We start from the raw sequence: 27,897 nt of genomic DNA, 5'->3' as shown, positions 1-27,897 counted from the left end.
AAAAAAAAAAAAAAAAAAAAAGAGCCATGAAAGATATGCAAGAGCAACAAAAAGCCAGATGAGAGTTGTCTGCACAAAGATAAAAAAGAAAAGGAGGCGACCATATTAACATCAACCATCAGATTTTCCCTCCAAGTAATCCTTAAACCCCCTTTCCCATCAAAGTTCAAGAAGACATAAGCAAAAGATGAAATAGAATCGTGTACATATGCTAGGCCACCAACCCAAATCCTAAGAATGACAAAGTTGCATAAGAAAGAAACCAAGTTCAAAGCCTCTACCCATGCTACGAAATTATAAGTGAAACCAAAACGAAGTCTGAATTTCAGGCAGCATAAAGAAAATTAGCCGATATAGATTCTCATTCTGATACCTTAAATTGTGATCATATTCCAGTTTAATTACCATCCTCATGAACAATTACACAAAATCAGAAACTAAAAGCAAAAAGGCCCAAATCACATCCAAATAATCAGATCCCCAAATCCAAAACAAACCCTAACCCAAAACAACCAATCCATCGAGCCACCACAGTGAAAACTAAATTACCAAGGGAATCAAACGATTAGACAAAAAAACAAAGGATCAAACACAAGGGCAGCAACGAATTGAATCCGGATCACAAATAATTGAAACCAAAAACAGGAATCTCAATCCAAATATGAAGAGCGAAAAGAAAATTCGATAATGAAACATGGAAGATTAGGGTTTACTAAAAGCAGAATCCGATGGAATTCACCGTGGTAGGGTCGACGATGAGCTCGTGAAGAACTCGCTGAGTTCTAGCGCAGAAACAGAAGAGATGATCAAAGACGAAGAATTTGCGAATCCATTCGGATATTTATAGCCAGACAGCCACAGAGAAGGAAATACAAAACGCAGCGTTTCACCTGGGTGCTCGGTGACGAAGAGGTTATCTTGTAAGATAATGGGCTCACTTTATGGGCCTGGGCCACAATAAGTTTAATAAATTAATGGTTAAATTATAAATTATGTATCGAAGATAATAAATTTAATTAAAATATCCTTCCTTACAAGATCAGACAAACCATATAAAAAAATCTAAAAAATTAAATTTATCTTACAAAAAATTATCAAAATTCATTCAAAAAAAAAAATTAAAATTAAAAAATATTTTAAGCATTTTTTTTATAAAATAACAAATTTTAATTGAATAAATAGAGTGTTCAAATGACTCGATAACTCGAACAATCCAAATCACAACAATTAGATTTTTTTTATTTGAATTTTTTTAAAAAATGAAAAATTCGAGTCCATTTGCAGATTGATGCTCTTTTTAGTCGGGTCAATCCAACCACCCAAAAATATCGTTACAACCCAATCTAATTTTACTTTATTTTTAAAATTATTACCAAGATTAAGAATATTTAACATTTATAGTCGATATTAATAATGTGTTGTCACTCGTAAATATTTTATATCTGAGTTTTATGAGATTTTCTTGTTGTTATATTATAGATAAATAAGATATTTTTAACTAATTAAAAATAAAATAACAATTGGATTTTTTTTATATATATAAATAAAGCAAAAAAAAAATGAACACCACACCAAAATCAAGAGTATGAAATAAGTGACGTCACCAAACACAAAATAATAAATAAAAAAAAACGTTTTTATTTTAGCCAACAACATTCAAAATTTACCAAACTCATAAACTAAATTTATAATTTAACAGGAAACAAATAAACGACATCAAACACAAAATAATAAAAGGACGTTTTTATCTAAAATTTACCAAATTCACAGACTAAATTTATAATTTAAAGTGGAAGAAATAAGCGTCATCAGACACAAAATAATAAAAGGACGTTTTTATCTTAACCCACAGCTCTCAAAATTTACCAAATTTACCGACTAAATTTATAATTTAATGTGAAAGAAATAAACGACATCGGACACATTCAAAATTTATCAAATTTGAAGATTAAACTTATAATTTTACCCCCATAAATATATATTACTATATGTTAACCCATGTTGATGGGTCTAATAAACATTATAAAAATATTAGTGATGTGATCATAATAATGTCACGCTTATGCAAAACGGCGTCCAAATAGACCAATGCTTCTTAACACGTCATCAGCCATGCATGTGCGACGCTTTGCTGTCACTGCCACGTAGGCTGAACACTTTCCATATTTAAAATTTAAAGAAAATAATACAATAAATAAATTTCTATTTATTTAGGGTATCAAATACCAATCCAGGAAAGCGGCAATTGGGCATGTCGAACAAGGAATGAGCAAGAACAGGGAGGGTTCTGGGTCACTGTCATTTCATTTCCCCGCCAAAGATCTTTCCTTATAGATTCCTGGTTGGCTGTCGAGAAACTCAGAGAGAAACGTTGAGAAAGTGCGCCGGGTAATTTTCCATTCCGTCGCACAAAATGAGTAGCGGGGTTGCATCTTCAGTTTCCTCATCCCTTTTCTCGGTTGTACCCACTAAATCAAAGATTACCCATTGTTCATCTCCCTCTCTCGTTCGATTTCGATCCTCATCCACTTCCTCAAATCTCAAATTTCGACCGAATGGGTCTCTCAGATTCATAGCCAGTTGCAGCTCCGGTACCTTTAATCTTCGCCTCCTCTGTTTTTGTCTTCCAATCTGTTGTTAGTTATTGTTTGATCTGTTATTGATTCTGAGATTTGAGTGAATCTCTGCGTTCTTGTTGGGTTTTATCTGAATTTCATAAAACAATGATGGGTTTACTTCTCGTGTGGAGCTATCTGATTATTTGACTACAAGGTGTTTGATCTATTGTCAATGGTTTTATTTGGTGTGAAGTTGGCCTCATTTTGTTTCCTTTAACTCAATGCATTTCCTTGTTGAAGCAAATTGGTTCTCTAGACTAGGAATTCATTTTCCTTGAATATAACATTCTTTGGCAAATATAACATTCTTTGGCGATCTTATATTAGACTTTTGTATTTAGGTCTTTAACCATGTTCTTGTTCTCTGATTTCATGAAGAACTTGCTCAATAATATTCCAAACTGATAATCATAAATAGAAAGAATCCTACTTTTTGTCTAAATATGTGTACAATGGAATACCCATGTGCCCTTTTCATAGAATTTTCACTTCTCTGTATTTTCCTCATTGCCGATGTATTGAAGGAGAAAAAGTAGACAAGTTTAAGAAGATGATATGGATCTTATTAGAAGAAAATTCAGTGGAAACAGAGGAAAAACAGCTTTTTGGTTTCTGTGATCTTCGAATTTTGTTACTTTTATCAAGCATGCAATGAGCTAGCTGTATGATGCAGGCGATGGTGACAACAGGACTGTTCTAGATGCCTTTTTCATAGGAAAAGCTTTTGCAGAAACCTTAACTGAGCGTGTCGAGTCAACTGTTGGAGAGGTTTTGGGTGAGATTGGTAGGCTGCAAGCTGAACGACAACAACAAATTATTGATTTCCAGGTAGGGTACACCAAAGTAAATGATAAACTTAGATGCTGATATGAGATTCTGATTGTCATGTGCTTCCCATTTGTGTGGTTAATCACTAGTTTACTTTCATTTTCTTTTAAAAAATGAGGGCATAAATTTGCATAGAATCTCCTAATGTTGTTTTTAATTTACTGCATTGTGGTCTCCTGAACTACGGATTATACAAAACCAATGAACAAAAAAGATGGCTGTATGGCAAAGTCATTGAAAATCCATGGCTGGTGTTTCTGCAATGTTTTCTCTCTTGGAGATTAGCTTATGAAATTAACTACTTTGAGTCATAAGTATCTGATGAAACTGCTGTGGCTTAAAACTTTTTTATTGTAGTAGCACATTAGTCCTGGATTGGGATGTTGGTTACTGTTTCTGAGATAAACATTTATACTGTTCTTAAGCAAGTCGATTTTAACCTTGAACTTTAATGTCATCGAATTGAGCTCTAAACTTGAATGAGTGGTCAAATTTATAGATCATTCGACTAAGTTTTCGTTTCTTTTGAAAACTGTCTGGCTATAAGCATCATTATGGTTGGACGAGGTTCCTTTTGTGAGTACTTATTGTTTTGATTGTATTAGATATTATGTTTTCCTGATGGAGCTTGGCATTTTATTGCTAAGCTTGGTGGCTTTTTACTCGATTTTGTGGTTTATGTTTCGGTTTTTTATGGCTGGGATTTTGGCATTTTCGGTATTTCCTCTCAAACTAGACTGGCATGCATGAGGTGAATGAATCTCAATATTGAGAGTGCGGGGTTGTGTGCTATCTTGTCGGGGCGAGAGAAACAATTGGGAGTTCTTAGCGATGTTCGGTCTCGTATTAGATTCTCTGTTACTCTCTAGACCTCTGTTTCTGATCTCTTTCGTAATTATTCGCTAGGTCTTATTTCGCTTGACCAGAGCCCTTTCTTGTAGTTTCGATCTCGTGGGGTTTCTTCGATGCCCTTATGGACTAAAATACCGACACTCTTTTATGCTCTCTTCTTTTCTTCCTATGCTGAAAATGGCATGTTCTTACTTGAACGAGCTTTATATACAGGAGGAGGTTATAGACAGAGCTAAAAAGGCCAAGGAAAAAGCAGAACGTGATGCCAAAGAAGCACAAGGACCCATCTCCTCTTCGATAATATCGGCTACGATCGAAGTTACTTCTTCTCCAACTGCTTCGAGCAATGGACAACAACGCTCAAGTCCGAACGCATATTCAGAAACTGTGGTGAATCAAGATCCTCCTCGTGGTGATGAAGAGTAATCGTCTTGTCGATTTCTCTTGGTTATACACATCCAGTGATTGCAACCTGTTGTCTGATGATAAGTTAGTTATTTGGTCTTAAAATCATACCAGATATTGTCTTCTTAAGGTTTGTCTATTAGGTATCTTATGAGTTTCTTGGTGTCGAATAATTCAGACCGAACAACCAGTTACGATCGTTCGATGTGTATTAGTAAATCATCTATTTTCTTTCATCCGAGCAGACTGTACTTGAATTATTTGGCTGATTTTCACAGCGTATCTTTCATAGTTTGAGCTTGATTACTTGTTTCAGTGACGGTATTGTAGTCAATTTGGTGAATATGCATTTGATAGTGTGCTTTTAAATCTGTTTTTAGAATCTATGATCCCAATAGTGCGAGTTGAAATCAATATTTTCTAGAACGGTTGATTGGATAGTCGAATTCAGAGTCTAAAAAAAGGATGTAGGATAATACCGAGGCCATCAAATGCCGAATTCGAATTTTAAATTCTGATCCGAATTATGGACATGAAACACACGACAAATGGTCTCAAAGTCACGTCCCATACATTAGAAATATTGGTAAAATCATCGGGCATCGAACAACGAATTTGTAAATCTCGAATGTGAGCTCACAGTGGAGATCCGAACAATTGAGCTCATAATGGAGATCCATGGTAGTTGGCTCAAATTCAATTGTACATCGTTTGAAGACGTTAGCTAAATTATAGGAAAATCATAGATACGTCAGTAAGTAATACTATCCATACTATTGTTAATGGGTTAATATTGTTGGTATCAAAAATAAATAAATAAATAAATATTCCTCTCAAAATATTTTTTTTAGTGTGAAAATATGATTTTAGAAGCTATTAGATGTTAAAATTAATTAACTAGGCCGATTTTTCTATATATATACATACATGTATATAAATGTATATATGTATATACGTGTATACATGAGAACTTTAGGTTAAGAATTTAAAATAACCGGTGGAATCATGTTGAGTAATTAGACCATGAATTGAAAAAAAAGAAAAAAATCATTCTTGGTGTTTGTGATTGGGCGAAGAAAGAGTCTGGTTGATGAATGGAAAAAGGAGTACGCACATTTCTAATCCTCATCTTCTCCATCAATCTTCCTCTTCACCTCACACCCTTCAAACTTCGATTTCTCTCATCTTCAATGCATTTCCATTTTCGTTAAACATGTTCTTTCCTGCCATTCACTCAATTTTGATTTTTACTTCATCAGTGATTTCTTTGTATACGCATAGAAGTTGAGGCCCCCTGTGATTTGCTTCAGTTTCAAGCTCGCTGCCTCCGCCTCCATTTACGGTAAAGCTCTCGATGCTTGTAGATTTTGTTTGGTTTCTGATTTGCAAAATGGGTCTAGAATGCAATAGCGTAGCGGTCAACTATTTTAGTTGCAAGTGTAAATTGATGAATTTGGTTGATTGTTCACATGTTTTGGCGAATTCCTGGAGGCTTCTATTGTTATATAAGGAAACAAATTTCAAGTGAAGTTGAAAAACAGCGATTGGGTTCGTTATAGGAGATTTTAATTTTTTAAGCCCTTCCTTGTTCCCGAGCTCTGCGTTAATTCTACATCCTGTTTCTTCATATTTCCTTAATTTGATTTTTCTGGCGGTTCCTTGGATTAATTATGCTTCCCACTTTCTTGGGAAAGATTCTCTACCCCTAAGGCATGGAATTAGAGAGGCCGTTCTCGTGCTTCTCTATCGCTTCCAAGTGCCTTGCCTTCTTTCAAGTCTCATTGTTTCTGTGGGACTTACAAACTAAGTCTATATTATACTTGCTGGCTACGTTCAAAATTACTTTTCACCCTTGTATTTATTCAAAATTATTCAATGAATTTTTTTGTTTCTTGATAAAAACAATTACTTCACTCTTATATATGTTGACTGTAAGCGATGAACTTTATGCAGATGGCAGAGAATGTGGTTGTCGCACCATGTATCAAGCTGCAAATTGGAAGAACTCCCTTCGAAGCGAAAAGCGCCGCACCGTGCAGTTTCAGCTTTAAAAGAGAACAAAGGTTTACTGATTTTGCCTAGTTGCTTACCTTCAGTTTGTATGTTTGTTTGTTTTTTGAATGTCTAGGATTCTTGATAAGGTTAGGAAGTGAGTATTAAATTGTAAAACGTGTTTTTTATGTTCAACAGTCCTGAGAGGTTAGAGAGAAAATAAACTGAATGGTGTATCGCGATGGTGATTGTTTATGGTTCCTTATTCTATCTTAATGAAAATGTTTATATTACACAATTTTTTTCTTTCACGTGAGGCTCACAAGAATGATTTCATCCTTTCTAATATGCCTTGGTTTGTCTTATTGGTATAAATTGAATGCTTGTTCTTTTTGGTTCTTCATATGTAGAAAGTACAATTTTATGTTTTTTCAACTTTTGTATTCTAGAGAATCCTCTTGTGGGAGCTATAAGTTCACGAGGATCTCAACTTGGAGAAGGCGTGCGCTTAGTGGTTTTCGGGGCTCAAACTTAATTGTAAGTCCTGCTCCCAGGAAGATCTTCAGAGAGCATGCTTACCTAAGGTCTTTGGTAAACGTTGATGGAACAACAGCCTCTGAGGTACTTTTTGTTGATCAATTGCTTCTGATGACCAGTATATTTCTAACATATATGGCTGGCGTAATACCCGTACCGAAGTCTAATCAACCTGGAAATATCATCTCTAATACCAATTCAGCCTCAGATAACCCAACATTTTCTGGTAGGTAAGGGTGCACAGTTTACAAGGTTGAGTTAAGTTGTCGCTAACTAACATAATTTACTGTTTGTTGCTTTGTTATTTGATGTGAATATCTGCACTTTATTTCTGCTCCTGTTTATTTTGAGGTTTTATATTGTATTTATACTTTTTTATTGCAGTGGCATGAAGACTGATGATCAAATTAATTCGAAGTATGCATTAGATGTAGTTAAAGGAAAGATTTTGGATTTTCTAGATGCTTTTGAACGTAGGAAAAGTGTGGAAAACGAGGTACTCGAATTTGCTGAAAGTCATGCCAAGCAACCCCTAAGCTTGAATGCCATTGGTGAGGGTCCAAGGTTAAGGTTGCTTTGGGCTTCTTTTCAACTAATTGAGGAAGAGGCAGGCATCTAACTGTACTGACTCCTTTGCCTTATTCTGCATGTTCTTCTTGATCTTTGAGTGGTGTTATTTGTTAAGTTATATAGCTTTTAAATTTGACATCATGAGATAAATATCCAAACTGGTATTGAAACTTGTATATTGATGGAAAGAGGGATATATTTTTCCCTTGTCATTTTTAGAAGTCTTCAACTACGATAACTTGTTTTCTTTATCATACTATTTAGTTTTAACAATAGCCTACTGTTATGAGTTCTGCTCCTTACGTGAGATCTGCAAATCAAGGAAAGTAAGCTTCGGTGGATGGCACTGGGAGTGAGACTGAGAGCACTGTCTGCCTCTCAGCTCAAATATCGGTTCCAGCTCTCAGTCTCTTCTCCCGTGGGCATCCGTCGAAAGCGTACTTTCCTTGTTTTCATGGGATTTCAGTTTGCCAAATAATTTGGTAATTTATTTTTAGGAAATTGAAGATTCTCAGAATTCAATTTCATTGTAGATTTTTAATTTTTTTTAATTTTTTTTAATTTTTATTTTTTTTATCTTTTGTTAATTTGACATCTGTTTTGCAGGTCAACAATCTTTCCACTGCTACTATTCAGAACATGGATGATTTGTCTATAATATTTTCTAAATTTATTCAAAAATCCTCCCTACCAGTATGCATGTCTTGGCTGAAAAACGAACTGTCGATGAAAAATAATGATTCTAGTAAGGTACTTCTAGGAATAGATTTTATCTTCCAGATGTGTTTTTTTTTTTTTTCATTTTCTCGTAGATTTACTAGTAAACAATCTTGCTTCTTCCCTTCCTTGAATGTTTACAGGCATTTCTTTCATTGATGTCTGAGAAGCTTAAAGCTGAAGACAACATTTTACCAGGAATTAAGAAGTCTGGCAAGGAAGAGTTGTATGCAGAATTGATGCACTTTCTTAGTTTTGGTCCTCGCAGGTATTTTGTTTTCTTTTCTCTTTAAGTTTAGGAAGTTCCTTCACATTTCACGAAAGAAATTATGATATCTAGGCTGTTCTTCATAGTCAAAGGGAAATCAGAATTTAACTTTGGTACTCCAATTCTTGCTTGCTTGGTAGGTCTTCAAAACTGTAAGCGTGTTTAATTTGTAGTCAGAATATTTATGTTATACACGACAATTTTTCTTAAAAAAAAAAAAAAATTAAATGTGGGATCTCATAAACATAATTTATAAGATATAAACAATTGATTATCGGTTACCTATTTAGTATAAAAAAAAAAAAAAACATGTAAAAACTTAAAAACAAAATATACTTCATAAAAGACATAAATTTAAGTCGATTAACAATATAAAACTTAAAAGATATGAATGATTTAGTTGGTCATGACTAGATGAAGAATATGTATTCCTACTACTTTAAGAATAAGGATTAGAGTCTATAAGAGTATCACTATTTTTACCTCTATTTTTGTAGGTTAAAGTTTTTCAAGAGTTGTGTCCAAACCGTGTTCGAAATTGGAAAGAAAATTATTTTAACATATTTTTTACCGTGTTGCACATTATTGGAGCTTGTCCAGATGAAATTCGTGACAAATCCATGTTTGACATGTCTGTTCTTCCTAGCTTTAACAGGACCATTTTGGAATTTTGTTTTTTTTTTAGCAGGGATTATTGCTATTATGACTATAGCTTGTTTGTCAAGCATGGGATTTCAATATTAGAAGATTTGCTGATAACCTTTGCTGACGGGATTGCAAGTATGTATCTGGAATTTATTTCTGTTGACAGCAGTTTCTTTGATGAAGTGGATAATATTGGCTTGGCATTGTGTACCTTATCAACACGAGCACTCCAAAGATTGCGTAATGAGGTACTCTTTGTTTTTGTTTTTGATTTTTGATTTTTGATTATTATTTTTTTTTTGGCTGTGGTTAATGAATCCTTATAGCTGCTTTAATTTATTATTTCATGACAAATTTGGGAACTCCAAGTTTTCTTTTTCTTACATTTTAGAGCCAAATATTGAATTTTATTTGTCCTCTATTGTCATTTTGGCCAAAATAAACATGAATACTTCAATGTCTTGTGTTTGATTATTTTGTTCCTTGTAAAATTTTATTCTAGCCTCTTATTAATTCGTCTGCAATTTCCCTTGTCGATGTTATTCTGCTTTGAAGGTGCATGAAAAAACTTTTTTCTTCCTTAATGCGATTGACCAATTTATAGAAACAAAATGCTTCCCTTCATTTTTTTGCTTCCCCCTTTTAGTTGCTGAAGAAGTCTTTGGAGCTTGGCTTTGCAATTATGACCTTGGTTTTATTTTGTTAGATTAGAGTCCCCTTTTGTAGGTACTTTTGAGCTCCTTCTTGCCCTTTGTTTTTGTTGGGCTACTTGTTCTTTTGCCAGGCTCCTTTGTTTTATTTCCATTGAAGGAAATTTTAAGGGTGGATCTTGTTGATAGGTGGCCATGAACCAATGGTTGTATCAAAACATCGAGGCAATTGTATCGATGTATGAAGACCGATTTGATCTATGTACACTTAGTAGTCAACAGATTGAGCTACCAGGCAGTAGACAGGCCAATATCGATAATTGGTGGATGAAACATATCCTCAGAAGAAGAGAAACATTGTCTTCTGAGTTGCGTTATGTTGTGATAGACTCCTTCGCCATGCCTGTAAAACGGACCAAGGAGTTGAGAGCTTTAAGGGGATGGTACGTTCTTTCAATATAGTTCATGTAATTCTCTATTTCATGCATACTTGATTGTCGCCCGTTTTTATAGTTCAAATCCTTTTTCATGGTTTATTCTTAGTATGCACGTATATTCTTTCATTTTGTTTAAGTGAACGAGTCACTTTGGTTCATTCATGTGCTTTTCTCTTCTGAGTTCCGAAAGATAAAAGAAGTCAATTGATGACGTTTTTTATGTTATCTATGAGATGCATTAGTCATGAATGAGTCGCTTTGGTTCATACTGCAGGAGGTATTACTTCAGCCTGTTGATTGAATTATCGGACATTACAACGCCAATGATAAGAGTAGTAATCGATAAAATCAGTAGCGGAATATCGTTCTTTCTAGTCTGCCTGATTGGAAGATCTTTAGGGCTCATCTACACAGGAATCAGGCAGTCACTAAGGTGGAAATGAAGGTTTGATAGTTCTGATCTATATTTGGTTGTTTCTCCACTATTTTGGTTTCCTTCTCATTTCTTTTATGTATCAACTTGATTTTGGTAGTTCATTACAATTTTGAGATTATATCAATTGCAATATGAGATAGTATAGCATGTTGAAGTACATTTTTGCTTTCCATCGGTTTTGTTATTCCCTAGTTGTAAGGGAGTGACTCAATGCCTACCAACTAAAATACATATGTGGTCTAGCCGTAAATGATTCTTAATCACGTCTAGAGGTGGTTAGCAACCCTCTAAAGTCTCAACATAACATATGATATAAGGGTACTATCTCGTGCTTGTACCAACCATAGATTATATATGTGAGCTAGCCATAAATGACTCTCAATTGCATTTAAGACTGGTTGGAGTCCCATTCAAGTCCGAGTTTGATACCGTCATAACTATAGGCACCTAACCTTGACATAATGGGCTATGATACCCTAAACACTATAGTTAGTCTCATGTCATGCTATAGCATTCGTTTTGGTAGTCAGCCAGCCATACATTTTAACTAGCAACTAATTATAACTTAGGGCATAAGAAAATATTAAGTTGTGGGTGTCATATTAGCTAGAGATGTCTACGGTGCGGGTTGGGGAAGTTTTCCCATCCTCATCCTTCTCAACTATGTCATCTACACTAAGATGACAAATTAACTTGTGAATGATCAATTCATGCAAAAAAAAATGTAAAAATGTTTTCAAGTATTTAAAAATTCATCCAAGATTGTCTCTATAACACCTATAATTTAACGGTCTTATAATTTAAATTTAATTTTGAAATTCAATTTAATTTGATATCTTAACATACTAAACCCCAAAATTAAAACTAAGGATCATATATTTATGACTTAACCATAAATATTTATTTTAACAATATTAAAAAAATGTGTACATTATCATTATAAATATTTTTCATTCGCAACACCGAGTGATAAAAAACAAATTAATTTAAAAAAATAAATAAAAAATACAATTAGATCCTTTTTATTGTTCAGAATCCGGTGGCTGTAGCAGTGGCAGTGGCTTTGTTCAGAATCCAAACACATCTTCAAATCAGCTATAACTAAAGGGGATAATAGTGTTCTAGTGGTTCAAGTGTTCTTCAGCTAATGATTCTAAGAACGAATTGTCCCAACTGATAAATTCCATAAATGATCTAAAACTCGAAAGGCTAGACGACCAAGAGGGCGAGGCAGTGAATGCAGCTGAGTTTAATCATCGGTTGGCTTTAGCAGCAGCTGCAGATGCTGCCCCATCCAATCCCATACTTCGTAACTCTTTCAAGAAACCGTTGTAATCGTCGTCGCTGATCTTATATGGGCTATGGAGCGGTCCGGGAAATGAACCATTAGATACCTCTTCCTTGTAATCTGATAAAGCTTTGTTGATGACATCTCCAATTTGTGCAAATTGCTTACAGAATTTCGGGGTCACCTGCAATGGCACATCCAATCCAGGAGTCAAAACACCTTAAACAAACATATAGAAACTTTAGTCGAAGCAAAGGTGCAGGCTGATGGTAACCTTAGCATGATGCGGGTGTTGAAGCATGCCGAGTAGATCATGGTAAACTAGCACCTGTGTTTAAGAAATTAGTTAGTCCAGCTGCAGAGGATACTCGACTCTATGATTGTTGTCAAGTAATCGAAGACAAAACGAGCAGCACAATGGACAAGCTTATCAAACAAGTATGGATGATGAAACCAACATTTCTGAAGAGAAAAACTAACAAGTTATCTGAAATATTGAATAAATCATAAACCCCGTCTCTTTGTTGAGTGAAATGCAAGGTCTATTTTCTTCTTCTTAAGCTCCTTTCAATTCGAGGGAGCGGCATCCGAACCCAAAGATTAACAAATCGCTATTTGCCTCCATGACTTGTTACCAAGTAGATATATTTCTCTAATCTTGAATATGTCCTCTATGTTCAGATGCATACGCTCCTTAGGGATTCTCGAAACAATTTAAAGTTAAACAGTTGCAGTTCAGTCTAGCACAATGAACCACTAGGGATTTTCACAACAATTTAAACACTTACAGTCTCTTCGAATATCACGGTGCAAGAATCGAATAACCATAGAACAGGACCATATAGGAAAGCTAAACAAGGATGACCTTCGATGCTTCTCTAATTGAGAACTCGAGAAAGAAACTCCGAGTCCTGAACTTGGGGAAAAATGAAATAGTTTGAAAGAATAATTATATGCAAAGGTCAAACAAAGAGAAGCTAACAAATAACTCAAGGAAAGGAAATACGGTTGGCAGCCTTATATGTATGTACGTGTGTATGTGCATATGGCATGTAAAAGGATGTCTGTGCAATCAACTAACTTGTCCACTACAGAAAGGCCCTGCTCCAATGCCTATGGTGGGAATGCGGAGAGCAGCTGTAGCAGCAGCTGCAACTTCTGGAGGAACACATTCTAGGACGACGGCGAAACACCCAGCTTCTTGTAGAGAGATTGCAGTTTCCACCACCTGCAAAAGATACACCATTCAGCATTTTGCAGCCAAACCGAACACGAAATTGTATCCCAGAAACAACTGCAAACAATACTAATAAGAAGAGGGAAGTAGGGGAGTGGGGGGGACCTTAACAGCACTGGCGATGTTCTTCCCTTGAGGTCTAAATCCTCCAAGAACACTAATGGCTTGAGGAGTAAGCCCAACGTGCCCCATTACCGCAATTCCTGCTTCCACTATAGCTCTTGCTGCTGTTATTCTAGAATGTGCACCCCCTTCCAATTTTATTGCATCCATTCCCCCTTCCTTCAAAACTCGTACTGCCGTATCAACAGCCTGACAATAGTAAGCAACACTGTTCTGAATAACTTTGAGAATTCAGATGTTGTCTATGATTCTTTCGTCAAGTGGGTATTGATTTGTTTAAGGTTTTAGCATCCTAAAAAGGAGTTGGCACAAAAACAATAGCATCAAAGAATCTATCAAAAGAAGAGGAACTACAAAAAGGTTAAGTGGAGCATTTACACCAGGTCATGGACATAAAAACAATAGCATCAAAGCATCTATCAAAAGTAAGTTCTGTCTGTTCGTGCATTTTGAGACATGATGGTGACCTAATTTAACTTAGAAATCAAATGGAAGCATGTTTTGATTTGAATTTAAGACCTCCCACTTTAGCTTGGAACTGATTTTACCTTTTACAATCTAGCATGAAAAAAGAAAAAAGAATTTCTTAGATTCCCGTGCGGCCCATCTCTAAGCATGGAAATTAGATTTTGAATCAATCTAGATGGCTATCATTTCATCGAACACCTAAGAGGCAAAAGGAAAATAACCTGAACAGAGCTGGATTCATAGGTACCAAAGGGCAAGTCGCCGATCAAAAGCGGCCTCCTAGCCCCACGAGCCACAGACCTGCAATGAACAAGCATTTCATCCAAGGTAATAGGCAACGTGGTGTCGTGGCCGTGTACTACCATGGAAGCCGAATCGCCAACCAAAGCGATATCAATGCCGGCCATATCCAAATGGACACCGGAGGGGTAATCGTAAGCAGTGACCATGGTGATCGGTTCGCCTTTCTTGTACTTTTGTTTCAGATTGGTGAGAGTGACTCTCTGGTTTGGAGTGTTCGATGTCGGGCCGCCGTAGACCGTGTTTTCAGGGACATTGCTCATGCAACGAAGCGTGTTGAGCAGCGATTGCGATGTGGATCGAACTGCGGCCTTGGTGACGAGGTTGAAGAGCGCCATTGATGGACAGAAATTTGTCTTCGAAAGAATTGGATTTTTCACAATCGGTTGGTTGCTCTGTTGCCTGCGAATTAATTGCAGGTTTGCAAACGTGGGATTCTCCCGCCGACAACACGTGTCAAATTCAGGCATATCCTTAAACTTTAAAATAAAAATTAAAATATAACTAACTTTTAAATTTTTTATTAATATTTTAAAACTTTTTTAAAAAAATTTAACATTTTCATTTAAAAAATAATTTAATTTAAATTATTTTTTTTAATATTCTAGCTTCATAATTATTTTTTGTTTGTAGCATTCTAGTTAAGAAATTAAGTCTATTTGTTAAATTATTTTTTAATTTGAATTTATTTTTAATGTTGATTAAAAAATGATCCAATTAGAACAAAAACAAAAAAAAATATTAAGTAAAATTTTGTGAGCTAAAATGGAAGAGATGTGATTTAAAACTAAGAATTTGGTAAGTCATTCTTCCCGTATGCTATTATAAAATATTAAGTCGGTTTATGAATATATTTTTTTATGACCTACAAGTTGGTGACTAATAAATATCGTTGGTTTTTCATTTTCATAAAGAAAAATAAACAGATAAGGGAAAAAAAAATTGTTCTTTTGGTTCAACCCCATAACAGCTTCTAGAGAATAGGTCCGAAAAAGGGGGAAAACCCAAGTGAGGGTGAGAATGAAATATATGATATATGAAAAGTTCAATATTGTTAAGCTTAAAATGACGTAAGAGCCTGTAAGCTTCAACCTAATCTTTAAACGCTAAAGCTCACAATTGTCCTGAAATTTTAGTAGTGGATCTAAAATAATACATCGTAAAAAATTGATGACAATAGTTTGGCCGTTTGGGTATAATGCACTCAGCAACAGCAGATTCCTAAGAATTGTGTATGAGAGGCTCGGGAAGTATAGTATACATCATATGATACATACATTTACGCCAATGAACATAGCTTAACTAGTTTAGGTACATAACCTCTTTCAACTTCGATGTAATAAAGCTTGCATCATCCAACCTTCCAGCTCGGGCTAAGCCACATATCAAAGTATAATAGACAATGGCATCAGGATAACGTCCGGCTTTGGACATTTCATCCAAAAATTTCATCGCCTTATCGATATCGTCGACTTTGCAAAACGCATTAATGAACACCGTGTAAGTAACAGAGTTTCCTTTCAAGCCCTTCTGCTGCATTTCCCTGAAGAACTCAAGTGCAGTGCTTATTCTACCATGCTTGCACATTCCATCGACTAAAGTATTTATGGTGATTACATTAGGTGCAAGGTGTTCCCTGACCATCTCATTCAAGAGCTCATGGGCTGTCTCAATTTCGCCCGCCTTGCAGTACCCACCAATCGAACAATTGTAGGTAACAGTATTGGGTGCACGGCCATCGGCTCTCATCATTCTCATCAAGCGCAATCCTTCTTCTTGCCTCCCCACTTTACACAGCCCATCGATCAAAGTATTGTACGTGATTGCGTCGGGTGCGACGACCCTCGCCTTCTTTTTTCCCCCTTTCATTTTGTCGAACACCTCTAGTGCATCATCAATCCTTCTGAATTTACACAAATGATTGATAAGAATACCAAAAGTAATAACATTAGGCTGGATGTTCATGTCTTTCATCTTTCTTATCAGCAGATTCATCTTCTCAAATTCCCTCTTCTTTCCCAATCCTGTCAAGAGCGCATTGCATGGCGCAGCATCCTTAAGACCATTCCGCATAAACACATCATCCAAAACATTCCAAGCAAGATCTGTATTTCTACTCCTACAAAGCATGGAGATCAATTGCGTTAATGTAATAGGATTAGGAACAACATGGTGTTCACCAAATTCGGCGACCAACCCAGCGATTTCATCTTCCTTCACCCTCCCCTCCGACTCATTTAACTTCAAAATTTTAGTGAAAACAATATCAGCAGTTATATGATTAGGTCGAAACTCCGAACCTGGAAGAAGCATTTCGTCGAGCACATTCAATGCACTGTCGAGTCGCCCAGATTTCAAAAGCAAATCAATGATTACATTACGAACATTTGTGTTTTTGGTGTGTGAATCAAATCCGGAAAACGCAGCAAGCGCTTCATCAACCATGCCAGCCCTTCCAAGGCGCCGAAGCAGATGAACAGCATTGTGAGCTGCTGGGCGAGACATTCTGCAATTTTGTCGATCAAGTGAATGGAGCTCTCATTCAAGATCAAACATTAAATAAAAATACTAAATTAATTAATTAAAAAAAAATCTAAACTTTCCTTTTATTTATTTTTTAAAAAAAATCCACGTGGGAAAATTATAAAAGGAGGATAATTTATGGTTTTTTTTGTTTTTTTTTCCTTATTATTCTAAAACCCTAGTCCCCCGCGAGTTTTCTTCCAGCCGGCACACCTCTTGTTCGCGGCGACGGCTGTAACCACGACAGCCGCGCGACCTCAGGCCCGAGCCGCGCGATTCCGGCGACTTTAGGTTTGGGTTTTTCATTTCGACACCAACCAGCAAAACAAAAAAATCGATACATCCTTTGGTTCTTACCAAAGCGGAACCAGTTTTTCAGCTATGAATTCGACTCCTGAGAGGTTAAGCTTGCCGTTGCTGCAATCGAAGATGAAGTGTGATCCAGAAGGATACGAGTGTGAGTTGGTTCTGCTCTACAACCAATTTAAATCATCCATGGAGCTCTTTAAACAACAAGCATCTCTTCACTTCACCTCTGTTGGTGGCATTGGTAGCGACCCTTCAGTGGCTAAGGATCTTAGTGATAGGGCGATGTTTTTGGCTCATGTTACTCCGTTCTACTCGAAACATCTTGTTGAATTTCCTAAACAGTTAGCGGATTTGCTTAACTCATCTTCAAAGTCGCTGCCTTCAGGTTTAAGATGCCACATAGCGCAGGCTCTTATACTTCTTATGAATCGGAAGGTAGTGTTGGAATTTTGAACCCAAATTGGTTTTCGTACATTCTTTCTTTTTGTATGTGGATGAATAAACTTTCTGTTAAAATATTGAAATTTAGAGAGCTAAACCTCGAAGAGTTGCAAATGTATAGATCGAAGTTTACGTATGAGCTCTTATTGGAAGTGCTTCTGCATTTAAAGTAGTTAAATTAAATTCACGTCCTTTGTATAATTTTTTTTTTTAATAGTTGAATTTTGTCTTCCGCTCAGTATTAAATGTAGTGCATTTGTTAATTTTGTTTGGAAATTGCTCTTGACTTTGTTCTTCAGATGGTTGATATTGAGGAAAATCTTGCGTTGTTCATGGAGTTACAAACCTTAGGTGACCGAACATTGAGAAAATTGGCATTTTCTCATGTAATTCACAGCATTAAAAGAATGAATCAAAAGCATAAAAATGAAGCAAAGAATCGAGCTCTCCAGAAAATTTTGTTTGCGCTACTGCAGGTAATAATTCTTTTTATTTTTTTGCTGATGAGAGCATTGAGATTGAATTGGATGGATGGTAAACTTTGGCTTTCATTGTAGCAAGAGGATGAAGCTAAGGCCAAGAGATCACTTATAACTCTGTGTGAACTTCATCGAAGAAAGGTTTGGTTTGATGAAAGAACAGCAAATGCTATTTGTACTGCATGCTTTCATTCATCACCAAGGTATTGGAATTTATTGATTCAATGATATTCTATTGCTAACTCTTCTCAGAATGATTACAATTCACTTGAACTCCTTAGGATTATGATTGCTGCTCTATCATTTCTTCTTGATTATGAGAAGATTGAAGATGGTGAGGATGATAGTGACGAGGAAAGCGGTGAAGATGATGTGGCTTCTCAATCGCCTCATGTCGTTCTTAGTAAGGAATTGGTTTATAAGGTTGGTGCAGGCATAAGCTAGAAAATTATGTAACTTAGAGTAAGTTTTTTTTTAATATAAGAAACATGAAATTGTAATATATTCAAAAGAAGAGGCAAAAACGGCCTAGGGGCAGGGGTAGAGTTCACCCCCAACCAAGAACTACACACTACACAAAAAGAACCTTTCAATCCCTAATAATCATTCACATGCTGTAGTTACATTTGTGTGTGTGTTTGTGTGTGTGTGTAAAGCTATCCAGAAAGAGGTTATAATTTGTACAAGATTACCGAAACATCAAAATGTAAAAACTTATCTTCAAACGCTCTAGTGTTTCTTTCTTTCCTCAAGTGCCACAAAAGCACTCTAACTAAGAATGATTTTTAACTTATTGCCGGCTATTTCAAATCTGTCAAGCTTGAAAATTTTGAATGCATTATATTTATGTTAAACTTTATTATTGCTATGTTTTGGGCATATAGGCACACAATAAAGGTACATCATCTAGCAAGAAGAAAAAAAAGGCGAAACTGCAACGAGTCATGCGTAGTATGAAGAGGCAGCAACGTGTGTCATCAAACAGAAACAATTCATATTATTCTCCACTTAACCATTTGAAAGATGCACAGGTCTATTTATTTCTATATTTATCTGTACATTCCTATTCTTTTTTCTCTGTTAAGTTCTCTTGGTAGGGTTTGATCGAGTGATATACTGATATGAGTTTAAAAAAAAAAAAAATCATTGCACCTGCAGGGGTTTGCAGAAAAGCTGTTCTCTCGACTTCATGCTTGCCATGAACGATTTGAGGTGAATATGCTTACTTTGACTAATTACCATACATAACCATTTATTTTGGTTTATCATATTTCTTGATCACGTAAAGGGAAATAGACAAATGCCATATTTCTTGATTACTTGTGGGGAAATAGACATGACAAACACTGATTATTGAGTTCTTGACAAGCAAATGATCACAACACATAATATATGGTAAACACATGTGATGTAGTTACTTATTGCATAAATAATCATTATATACATCTTTCCCTGACATATAACACACATCGGGCGGAAGTAATTATATGTATGGAAAAAAATGATTGAGATTTAACTGAGGAAACAACCCCCTTCCCCCGTCAATAAATAGGAGAAAGTAAACAACACCATTGATAGAATGGATAGAGAGAAAGGTCCCCATAAGTCTGAATGTATTAAACAAAAGGGTTTATGAACCAGCACAGAACAGCAAATAATGTCTTTCCATGACACGATCGACTAACAAAAACAATAAATGGGCCAAATGTTCTCCTATTACTAGAACTCAAAACTTCGTTACATTTTATTTTAAATGTCAGGTTAAAATGATGATGTTGAAAGTTATTGCTAGAACGGTTGGGCTTCACCGCTTGATTTTGTTAAGCTTTTACCCATACCTTCAGAAGTATGTTCAGGTACGTAATGTTGTTTTAACGTCCTGAATTGGGTGATTCCTTAACATGTATCTAATGTCGGGTTTATTCATGAAGCCTCATCAACGTGATATCACAAGTTTACTTGCAGCAGCTGTCCAGGCCTGTCATGATGTGGTATGCAACTTTAGATGTTCAAATTCCTATGGCTCCGTTCCACAAGGATTTTGTTTTTGGTTTTTGAAAATTATGTTTTTTCCTCTCCCTTTTCTTTACTATGGGTTTCACTTCTCTTAACTAGATCTTTTGCATGCGTAGTATTCATAAGCTTAATTTTATAAAATAAAAGACCATATAGTTATCAAACAAGATCTACAATATAAACTTGTAATTAGAATGTTTATATGTGGACTAGTATTGTTTTTCTACAAGGCCAACTCTCATGGACTCCCTGTTAGTAATTTTAGCTTCTTTTTCCTCAATTCAGGTTCCTCCTGATGCAGTTGAACCTTTGTTCAAACAGATTGTAAATCAATTTGTACATGATCGTTCACGAACAGAGGTACTTGTATGATTAGTGATGCTTTATATTGCTCCTATCTACTTGAACTCCAATGTTTATTGTTCTTTTTCAGGCTATTGCGGTTGGACTCAATGTAGTAAGGGAGATATGTTTACGTATGCCTTTGGTAACTTTCATTACTTGCTATTTGCTCTGTAGTATTCAGATGTTAATATCAGGATTATGTGTTCTACCTTTCCTGCAGTTTTCTTTTTCTATTTTTTTAGAGGAAACAACGTATATCATTTGATTTATCCAATATTACAAAAGAGAGAGGGTATAAACCCAAGAGTCTAAAATGAAGATACAAAAAATGCGTACATTGCGTGTTAATACAATATTTAGATTTGGCTGTTTTTAATTCGAAGTGAGATCTTTTTTAAAAGAAATTTGGTACACTGTTTAAATATATATTGAAGCAGATGTAGGTTAGCTTACACACATTTTCTTTACTATAGAATTCTATCATGTTTCATATGGTACACTGTTTTTGTGGCTGGTATACTCTTAATAGTAATTTTGTATTCTTGCATTCCTGCAAACCAGTTAATGACCGAAGATTTGTTACAAGATCTTGCGTTGTATAAGAAATCACATGAGAAGGCAATTTCTGTAGCTGCACGATCACTTATTGGATTATTTAGAGAGGTATGCATAGGCTTGGCCTCCATTACTTGTATTTATGGCTTCCTACATTTATTTAAATTTTTCTATAATTATACACGAGTGAAGCTGACAACTTCTCTGTTGGTAGATTTGTCCATCCTTACTGGTTAAGAAGGATCGTGGGCGTCCTACCGATCCAAAGGCAAAACCTAAAGCTTATGGGGAAGTATCTGTTGCATCTGATATTCCTGGTATTGAGTTATTACAAGATGATGATGGTGTCAATAGTGATGACGGTAGTGACGACGACGATGACTGTGAGACGATTGCAACTGGATCTGATGATGACCTGGAACAAGCGGTTGATTCTAGTGACGATGGTGATAATCAGATCTACAGTGACAGTGGGACCGATTACGAGGATGAGTTGACAGAAGATGGTTCAGCATCTAAAGTTGATTCCGATGAAGGTACAGATGATGATGAAAATGCCAACGATTCTAGTGAGCTGGAATTGGAGACAGATGAGGAGGCTGAGGATAGTGGTGACGAATCAGATGCTATGTCAGATGAGATTGTTGAGACTGGTTCCGTAGATGCTCGAACTACTTCTAGAGATTCTAAGCTGAAGAAAAGAAAACATTCTGATTTTGACCAACAATTTCTTACTGCCAATTCAAGTCTTCGAGCATTGAAGAAATTAGCAAGCACTGTTGAAGGAAAATCATCAGAACCAACCGATGGCATTCTTTCCAATGAAGATTTTCGAAGGATCAAGGAATTAAAGGTAACCTGGTTTTTGCAACTCTTCAGGCTTTGTAACATCTTCAAAATGTAGTTTTTAATTGTCAAGTAGAAAACGACACGATCAATGATTGTTGTTTTGGGTAATTATTAGGCAAAGAAAGATGCAAAAAGTGCTTTGACTCAACATGGTTTGTTGAGAAATGCTCCAGATGCGAAGTCAACTGCATTTAAAGTTCCAAGTACCGATGAATTGAGTACAAAGCGAATGGATCCATCCAAACTTGAGGTAAGATTCTAGTTTACTGGATGTTTATACTTCTCTAATTGCAAATTCTAATTTTATCGTGATTCTCAAACTATGAAGCTCAACTTGACATATTTGCCTTGATGGTGTGCTAGGTTCATATTCGGAGAAGGATGAGCAAGGAGGAAAAGTTAGCATTAGTTAAGGCTGGGAGAGAAGATAGAGGAAAGTACCAAGCACGTGCTGCTGTCAAACAAAAGAAGGTTTGTGTTTCGATATGTTCTAGAATATTTTTGCGCCCATTAGATATTTTTGTTCTTTGGGTAGATGTCACCAAAGTCACCACTTTTAAAATGTATGTTTGGGTCCATATTGCTCTACGTTCTATGCTAGTTCTATGCTAATTTTGTTGATAGCTCTGTTAAAGAAATAAGTTGTGAAATCCCACGTCAGTTGGAGAGGGAACGAAACATTCCTTATAAGGGTGTGGAAACCTCTCCTTAGCGGATGCGTTTTAAAACCCTGAGGGGAAGCCTAAAGAGGACAATATGTGCTAGTGGGGGTATGGACTTACACAAGATTAGTTGTCCTTTATTTCTTTCCTAATTTTAAAACTATGAATTTTTTAAGTAAAGATTTCAAAATATTTTTTTTACTACTAAGTCGGTTTTACATAAAAAGAAACCTTATGATTATCAAGAAGTGGTTACAGATTGTCAAATGGATACTTAAGATTTTACTTCGAAGCTAAGTTAGCATATCTTATTCATGTGTGATACTTCATACGATGGTATTAGCTGATTGTTTTCGGGTTATTATTATTATTATTACGACTAGACGGGAGGCTTAAGCAATCGACAGAAAGAACACAAGAAGGCCATGCCGTTAGCTGCAAAACGATCTAGAGTTGCAAAATCTCGAGTTGACAAGAGGAAGAAAGATCAACGTTCTGGAAAACAGTTTAGAGGGAAGAAAGCCTGGAAGCAGTGAAGCTACTTACTTTTATTCTATTTTAAGAATGGAATCGCAAATTTTGTTAAATTATATTGCTTTGATCCATATATCAATTCAATTATACATTTTGTTTCATAACTTATTAGTTGAGAAAAGAATGCCTATAAGAATGATCCAATTAGTGGTTAATTGATGATATAAATTCTGATTTAGAATGTAATCAAGAGGAATATGTTTGGTAGAGAATCTTTTGGACGAACAAGAATATCCTTTTGAATGTTCTAATCTATGGATTTCTTTTGTACGATTCGATCTGTCCCTAGCTCTATAATCCAGTCATCTTTGCCATAACGGGATTGGCGAGCTATGCCGGGTAGTAGACTTCTCGGCCTTCATTAGTTAAGCAACTTCTTGATTAATCACTTCATTCCATTCAGGGGCAAATCTCTTCTTCTCTTAGATCCGTTGTTACTCATTTCCCTATTTATTCCCCGTTTATAAATAAAAGAGAACCTTCAACAAGCATAAAACATGTCAACATAATCCGTGTTGATCAAGAAACGAGTTTGTGTACTTAAATCTAGATCGAACAAACAAATCACTATGGAACAAGGCCACAAAATAGTTCAAACTTTTGTGGATGGAAGCATGGGATGCCACACAAAAAAACACAAGTGCAAGAGTATGAGCTGTGGTTGATTTGGATGAAAATAAAGAGGACAAGAAAGTGATAGGAACATGTCAAGAAGGGTTTGTGAATTTAAACGTAGCTTTGGGAAACAGCCAAGGACTTGCATACTCACTGTGGGCTCAACACATTCATCTTTGTCTCTCCATTTGCACCCCCTCTTACTCATCCAAACAACCCACCAATATAGACCATGAAAAAGTGTAAACAAAACATTAAAACATATATACATATATTGATTTAACTTTAATTTTTTCAAAACTATTTTATTAAAATTCAAGTTTATTAGAATGATTGGTACGTGTACTGTACTTTTCAATGAAATACTCATCATAGAACCACTTTCTCTATTAGTACTTTTGAAAGAAATGAAAATGCATGTCGTTGAAAGTATTTGTGAATACTTTTAACTCTTTTCTCGAGCTCATAAACTACTTTTCACAACGAAACCGAGCTACGAAAACCACCATCCCAAAAATCATACTAACTTAAATAAATGTGGGCTTTGGTCAAAAAGAAAAGGGTGCTCTATAGCCTAGGGACAAACTTTCTACCTTGGGGGTATCTTAATAAGAAAGGAATTATATATATATGTATATATATATATCTCTCTGATTCACAGCCATTGAAGTATGGGGAAAAGCTAGTTGATAAGTGAAGAATATATTCTAATGAATGTCACATCACCCAACTCTCTTCATCTTTAAAATTAATGAAAGATGTAAAGTTGTATGCATACTTTATGTTTACAATGAGCTGCCTTTCTTCGATCTTTGTTTAAAACGTTTTTCTTAAGAACAACTCCGAAAGAAATGACTTAGACATAATATCAACGAAAGAATGCTTCGAGAGGTTTTCACACCATTGTAAAGAATGTTTCGTTCCCCTCTCCAATAAATATGGGATCTCATAATCCATTCTTCATTGGAGGCTCAGTATCCTCACTCACACATTGTCCGATGTCCATCCCTCTTCGGTGCTCAGCGTTCTCGCCAGCACATATCGAATACCATTTATAACCGCTCAAGCCCACTGTTAGCCGATATTGTCCTCCTTAAACTTACCATTTTGGGTTTTTTCTCAAAATTTTTAAAACGTGTCTGGTAGGGGAGGTTTTCACACCCTTATACAGAACGTTTCGTTTCTCGCTCCAATGAACGTGAAATCTCACGCAGAAAGGAAAGAAACTTATAAATCCTTGGTTATCATTACTCGGAAATTAAATAATTGAATATGTTGACGAATAATTATAATTAATTAGCGAATTATTTAAGTGGGCAGATTTTGTCTCCTGGTAAGGTGACCTATGTGGAATTGGATATGAGAGATAAGAAGTAAATGAGAGACTTTCCCACACCCACTAAATCAAACAATACTACCAACCAAAAAACTCATTGGCTTCTCAATTTTTAATGATTTGATTTTTCTTTTCTTTTTATTTTTTAATATAATATATATATATATATATATAGCGTTTGAAGGGAAGTCCGGAATGGAAAGTCCAAAGAGGACAATATCTAGTAGTGGTGGATCTAGGTCGTTACAAATGGTATCAGAGCCAGGCTCTAGACGATATGCCAGCCTTCTCGCTATTCCCCGAAGGGGGGTAGACACGAGGCGGTGTGCCAGTAAGGACACTGGCCTCAAAGAGGGGTGGATTTGGGGGTGGTCCCACATCGATTGGAGGAAAGAAAGAGTGTCAGTGAGGACGCTGGGCCCCGAAGAGGGGTGGATTGTGATATCCCACATTGGTTGGGGAGGAGAACAAACCACCATTTATAAGGGCGTGAAAACCTTCCCATAGTAGACGCGTTTTAAAGCCTTGAGGGGAAGCTCGAAAGGGAAAGCCCAAAGAAGACCATATCTGCTAGCGGTGGATCTGGGTCGTTACATATATATATATATATATGAGTGTATAAGTAAGGTCGGATAATTTATCTACCGATATACAAAAACTTAGGTTTAAAGTGAATAATATCATATTATCATAGAAATACGAGAGATTTAGTGATTTTAAAGCGATATAAACGGAATTAATTTGCATGCATGGGAAATGGGAAGGGAGGAGTAGGTTAGATTATATATCACAATCTTGAGCCATATTACCGAGGCTAATGGGGACCCATTCTTCTTCCATCATGGGAGACATACATTTCTTCTTTGTCCTTTCCTTTTTACCCATTACCCTAATTTCTCACACGTCACATCGAGAGAGAGAGTTTTCGGGACGAGACACTTTATGATAGAGAGGAACATGACCGAGAATAAATAATTATACGAGAGAGAGAGAGAGAGAGAGCGGTATTTTTTTCATCGCCCGTTTTGAGGGTTAAAACATAATAACCTCGGTCGGAAGAGGGAGACAGACCCATTAGGGTTTCTCGATTTTTTTTATCACATTATTTTAGGTCTTTCACTTTTGATGGTCGATGAAGAGAATACCTTGCCTTGCTTTTTCTTTCTTTTTTGCTTTCTCTTTCTCTACTTTTCCTTTGTCCGACCAAATTTATAGATTTTAACTCGTTGGCTTTCAACAAATTTCAAGTCTACCAATCATTGAAGAGTGTGAAAGTATTGATATAATTAAATTTTACCATAACCCATCACCTTAAATTTTCGGGTTCATTGTTAATTTAATACTTAATTCCGCTATCAACCCACCTCGTAAAAAAATAAATTACTGCTCTCTTACATTTATCAAATTAGTCTATTCCATTTGACCTCGTCTCGTCAAGTTATCACTCGTGAGTCTAATCAACATGTCACGAAAAATTAGAATCAAATCATCAAAAGCTCGTGAGCGTCACTGAAAAATTGTAAACTTCAATTACGAACTATGCACTAATGCCAAAGTTCGAAGGTCAAAATAGTAATTTAACCTATCGAGAAAAAAAACAAATAAAAAAAATTAAAAGAAGAATGCAAATTTTGATGACTTAGAAAGATTTGTTGAGGAACCGTCCAAACAACAAAAAGCCACCACAAAATTTCCTCCTTTTTTCTTTTATGATCTTTCTCCCATTTACCTTTTCCTTTTCAGATTCTATATCTGATTTTTTTCTCTTTTGTTATTAAATTACAACAATACCCCCACTTTTTTCTGACCATAATACCCCTCTTCCATTCCCTCTATTCTTTTTCTTCTATCATGCAAGGGCTTTATGGGGATAACTCCCTCAAAGCGGATTTATACCCGACACATCTCATTAGCTATACGCACTGCTCTTCTACTTAAACATATTAGTATTGTATGCATCTTACGAATACTCTCATGTTCACTGTTTCAGTGATTCTAGCTAGTTTTGTGATAGCAGGAGCTATAGGTATTGTTTCACTCGTTTCAACTCGTTCAACTCCAATAGCGGATGACGTAGACAAACATTTACTAAAAACAAACATGTTCTAAGCCTTGCCCTAAATATTTATATGTTTTGGTGATGAAAAAAACATGGTATTGTGAAGGGCATTATTGTCTTTTCACTCAACCCCATTAAAGCTTCTTCGTTGTTGTTGTTGGTGTTCTTCTTTTGTTGAAGCTTCTTCACCCTCTTCTCTCTCCTCGGTTTCTCTGTGTTCCTTCATAGGAATTGTTGCTGGTTAATGGATATTGAACCCTTGTGGGGTGTTGGGGGGTGGTTTCTTGTCTTAAATTGTATGGCAACTGCTAAACCAAGCCAATCTTCATCATCTCACTTTCTCCTTTTCCTTCTTTTCTTTTCCTTCCTCCTCCTTCTAACCCTCATTTCCTCTCCTCCTCCTCCTCTTTCGCCTCGTTCCATGGCGGCCGACACCCACTGCCGTCTCTCTACCGCCACCTCCACCGCCTTCCATCCGAAGAAATCTCGACCTCGATCCTCTCGTGCCACGGCTGGAGAGTTCGGAGCCGAAGCACATGAAGTTCCCAGTGGTCCAAACCCTATATCCAACTAATGGAATGACATAAAAAAAAAGAACACAAAAAGAAACATTTGGTGAGGTTTGATGTTTTTTGGGTTTGTTCAATTGTCGCTGCTGATGCTGTTTTTGTTGTTTTGTTTTTTCCTTTTTTGTTGGGTTATTTTAATTGTATAGTGACAGAGATACTGCAGCGTTCTTCTTCTTCTTCTTCTTCTTGGTTTTCTTTTGTATGTAATAGCCCTCTATTTCTTGCATATATAGA

General features: G+C 35.9%; 6 protein-coding genes across 13 annotated transcripts in view; 3 read left to right on the top strand and 3 right to left on the bottom strand.

Annotated features, from left to right (window-relative positions):
- Positions 1-841, bottom strand: part of LOC111456132 — a 4,153-nt gene extending 3,312 nt beyond the window's left edge. For 2 of the 4 annotated variants that reach the window (XM_023097905.1, XM_023097907.1), the window contains exon 1: positions 714-824. Coding sequence is in view for 1 of the 4 variants with exons in the window: in XM_023097904.1 (XP_022953672.1) it covers position 714 (1 nt within the window). In the remaining 3 variants the exon portion in view is untranslated. Of the gene's footprint in view, positions 1-713 lie in introns of all 4 variants that reach the window. The other 2 variants (XM_023097906.1, XM_023097904.1) reach the window with 2 other exon arrangements.
- A 1,380-nt stretch (positions 842-2,221) lies between these two features.
- On the top strand, positions 2,222-5,003 carry LOC111456135 (uncharacterized protein At4g13200, chloroplastic-like). The gene is made up of 3 exons (XM_023097910.1): positions 2,222-2,591; positions 3,292-3,446; positions 4,512-5,003. The coding sequence occupies exons 1-3, from the start codon at positions 2,414-2,416 to the stop codon at positions 4,722-4,724; spliced, it is 546 nt and encodes a 181-aa protein (XP_022953678.1). The 5' UTR covers positions 2,222-2,413; the 3' UTR covers positions 4,725-5,003.
- A 724-nt stretch (positions 5,004-5,727) lies between these two features.
- LOC111456110 lies at positions 5,728-11,114 on the top strand. 5 transcript variants are annotated; one of them, XM_023097870.1, is made up of 10 exons: positions 5,728-5,809; positions 5,963-6,045; positions 6,657-6,766; positions 7,145-7,462; positions 7,617-7,839; positions 8,409-8,552; positions 8,663-8,787; positions 9,473-9,680; positions 10,272-10,525; positions 10,794-11,114. In XM_023097870.1, exons 3-10 carry the CDS (start codon positions 6,657-6,659, stop codon positions 10,960-10,962), a joined length of 1,551 nt encoding a protein of 516 aa, XP_022953638.1. In that variant the 5' UTR covers positions 5,728-5,809; positions 5,963-6,045; the 3' UTR covers positions 10,963-11,114. The 5 variants fall into 5 exon arrangements, with proteins under 5 accessions (XP_022953638.1, XP_022953640.1, XP_022953641.1 ...); XM_023097872.1 differs by lacking the exon at positions 5,728-5,809 and having other exon boundaries at positions 5,816-6,045; positions 9,476-9,680; XM_023097873.1 differs by lacking the exons at positions 5,728-5,809; positions 10,794-11,114 and adding an exon at positions 10,610-10,767 and having other exon boundaries at positions 5,816-6,045; positions 10,272-10,571.
- Positions 11,115-11,925: 811 nt separating this feature from the next.
- Positions 11,926-14,799, bottom strand: LOC111456114 (3-methyl-2-oxobutanoate hydroxymethyltransferase 2, mitochondrial-like). Its single transcript, XM_023097880.1, has 5 exons — positions 14,293-14,799; positions 13,586-13,792; positions 13,325-13,471; positions 12,518-12,571; positions 11,926-12,427 (listed from the first exon to the last, which is right to left on the bottom strand). The coding sequence occupies exons 1-5, from the start codon at positions 14,707-14,709 to the stop codon at positions 12,209-12,211; spliced, it is 1,044 nt and encodes a 347-aa protein (XP_022953648.1). The 5' UTR covers positions 14,710-14,799; the 3' UTR covers positions 11,926-12,208.
- A 721-nt stretch (positions 14,800-15,520) lies between these two features.
- LOC111456113 (pentatricopeptide repeat-containing protein At3g61520, mitochondrial-like) lies at positions 15,521-16,883 on the bottom strand. The gene is made up of 2 exons (XM_023097878.1): positions 16,160-16,883; positions 15,521-16,054 (listed from the first exon to the last, which is right to left on the bottom strand). The coding sequence occupies exons 1-2, from the start codon at positions 16,874-16,876 to the stop codon at positions 15,674-15,676; spliced, it is 1,098 nt and encodes a 365-aa protein (XP_022953646.1). The 5' UTR covers positions 16,877-16,883; the 3' UTR covers positions 15,521-15,673.
- Positions 16,884-17,056: 173 nt separating this feature from the next.
- Positions 17,057-23,327, top strand: LOC111456108 (protein SDA1 homolog). The gene is made up of 15 exons (XM_023097867.1): positions 17,057-17,638; positions 17,944-18,120; positions 18,202-18,326; positions 18,405-18,546; positions 19,008-19,154; positions 19,282-19,335; positions 19,884-19,979; positions 20,055-20,114; positions 20,425-20,499; positions 20,573-20,626; positions 21,046-21,147; positions 21,254-21,892; positions 22,004-22,138; positions 22,252-22,359; positions 22,934-23,327. The coding sequence occupies exons 1-15, from the start codon at positions 17,276-17,278 to the stop codon at positions 23,084-23,086; spliced, it is 2,430 nt and encodes an 809-aa protein (XP_022953635.1). The 5' UTR covers positions 17,057-17,275; the 3' UTR covers positions 23,087-23,327.
- Positions 23,328-27,897: the final 4,570 nt, after the last annotated feature.

This window comes from Cucurbita moschata, unplaced genomic scaffold (genome assembly GCF_002738365.1).
Source record: "Cucurbita moschata cultivar Rifu unplaced genomic scaffold, Cmos_1.0 Cmo_Scf00018, whole genome shotgun sequence".
NCBI lineage: Eukaryota > Viridiplantae > Streptophyta > Magnoliopsida > Cucurbitales > Cucurbitaceae > Cucurbita > Cucurbita moschata.
This window is presented reverse-complemented; position numbering and strand designations above follow the sequence as displayed.

Coding starts and splice junctions, on each gene's coding strand:
- LOC111456135 (XM_023097910.1), top strand. CDS start 2,414: ATGAGTAGCGGGGTTGCATCTTCAGTTTCCTCATCCCTTTTCTCGGTT. Junction 2,592..3,291: donor CATAGCCAGTTGCAGCTCCG/GTACCTTTAATC, acceptor TGTATGATGCAG/GCGATGGTGACAACAGGACT. Junction 3,447..4,511: donor AACAAATTATTGATTTCCAG/GTAGGGTACACC, acceptor CTTTATATACAG/GAGGAGGTTATAGACAGAGC.
- LOC111456110 (XM_023097870.1), top strand. CDS start 6,657: ATGGCAGAGAATGTGGTTGTCGCACCATGTATCAAGCTGCAAATTGGA. Junction 8,788..9,472: donor CTTAGTTTTGGTCCTCGCAG/GTATTTTGTTTT, acceptor TTTTTTTTTTAG/CAGGGATTATTGCTATTATG. Junction 10,526..10,793: donor TTGAGAGCTTTAAGGGGATG/GTACGTTCTTTC, acceptor TTCATACTGCAG/GAGGTATTACTTCAGCCTGT.
- LOC111456114 (XM_023097880.1), bottom strand. CDS start 14,709: ATGGCGCTCTTCAACCTCGTCACCAAGGCCGCAGTTCGATCCACATCG. Junction 13,793..14,292: donor ATGAATCCAGCTCTGTTCAG/GTTATTTTCCTT, acceptor TACTATTGTCAG/GCTGTTGATACGGCAGTACG. Junction 13,472..13,585: donor ACATCGCCAGTGCTGTTAAG/GTCCCCCCCACT, acceptor TATCTTTTGCAG/GTGGTGGAAACTGCAATCTC.
- LOC111456113 (XM_023097878.1), bottom strand. CDS start 16,876: ATGTCTCGCCCAGCAGCTCACAATGCTGTTCATCTGCTTCGGCGCCTT. Junction 16,055..16,159: donor TGATCGATGGGCTGTGTAAA/GTGGGGAGGCAA, acceptor GGGTACTGCAAG/GCGGGCGAAATTGAGACAGC.
- LOC111456108 (XM_023097867.1), top strand. CDS start 17,276: ATGAATTCGACTCCTGAGAGGTTAAGCTTGCCGTTGCTGCAATCGAAG. Junction 18,121..18,201: donor TTTTGTTTGCGCTACTGCAG/GTAATAATTCTT, acceptor CTTTCATTGTAG/CAAGAGGATGAAGCTAAGGC. Junction 20,500..20,572: donor ATGATCGTTCACGAACAGAG/GTACTTGTATGA, acceptor GTTCTTTTTCAG/GCTATTGCGGTTGGACTCAA.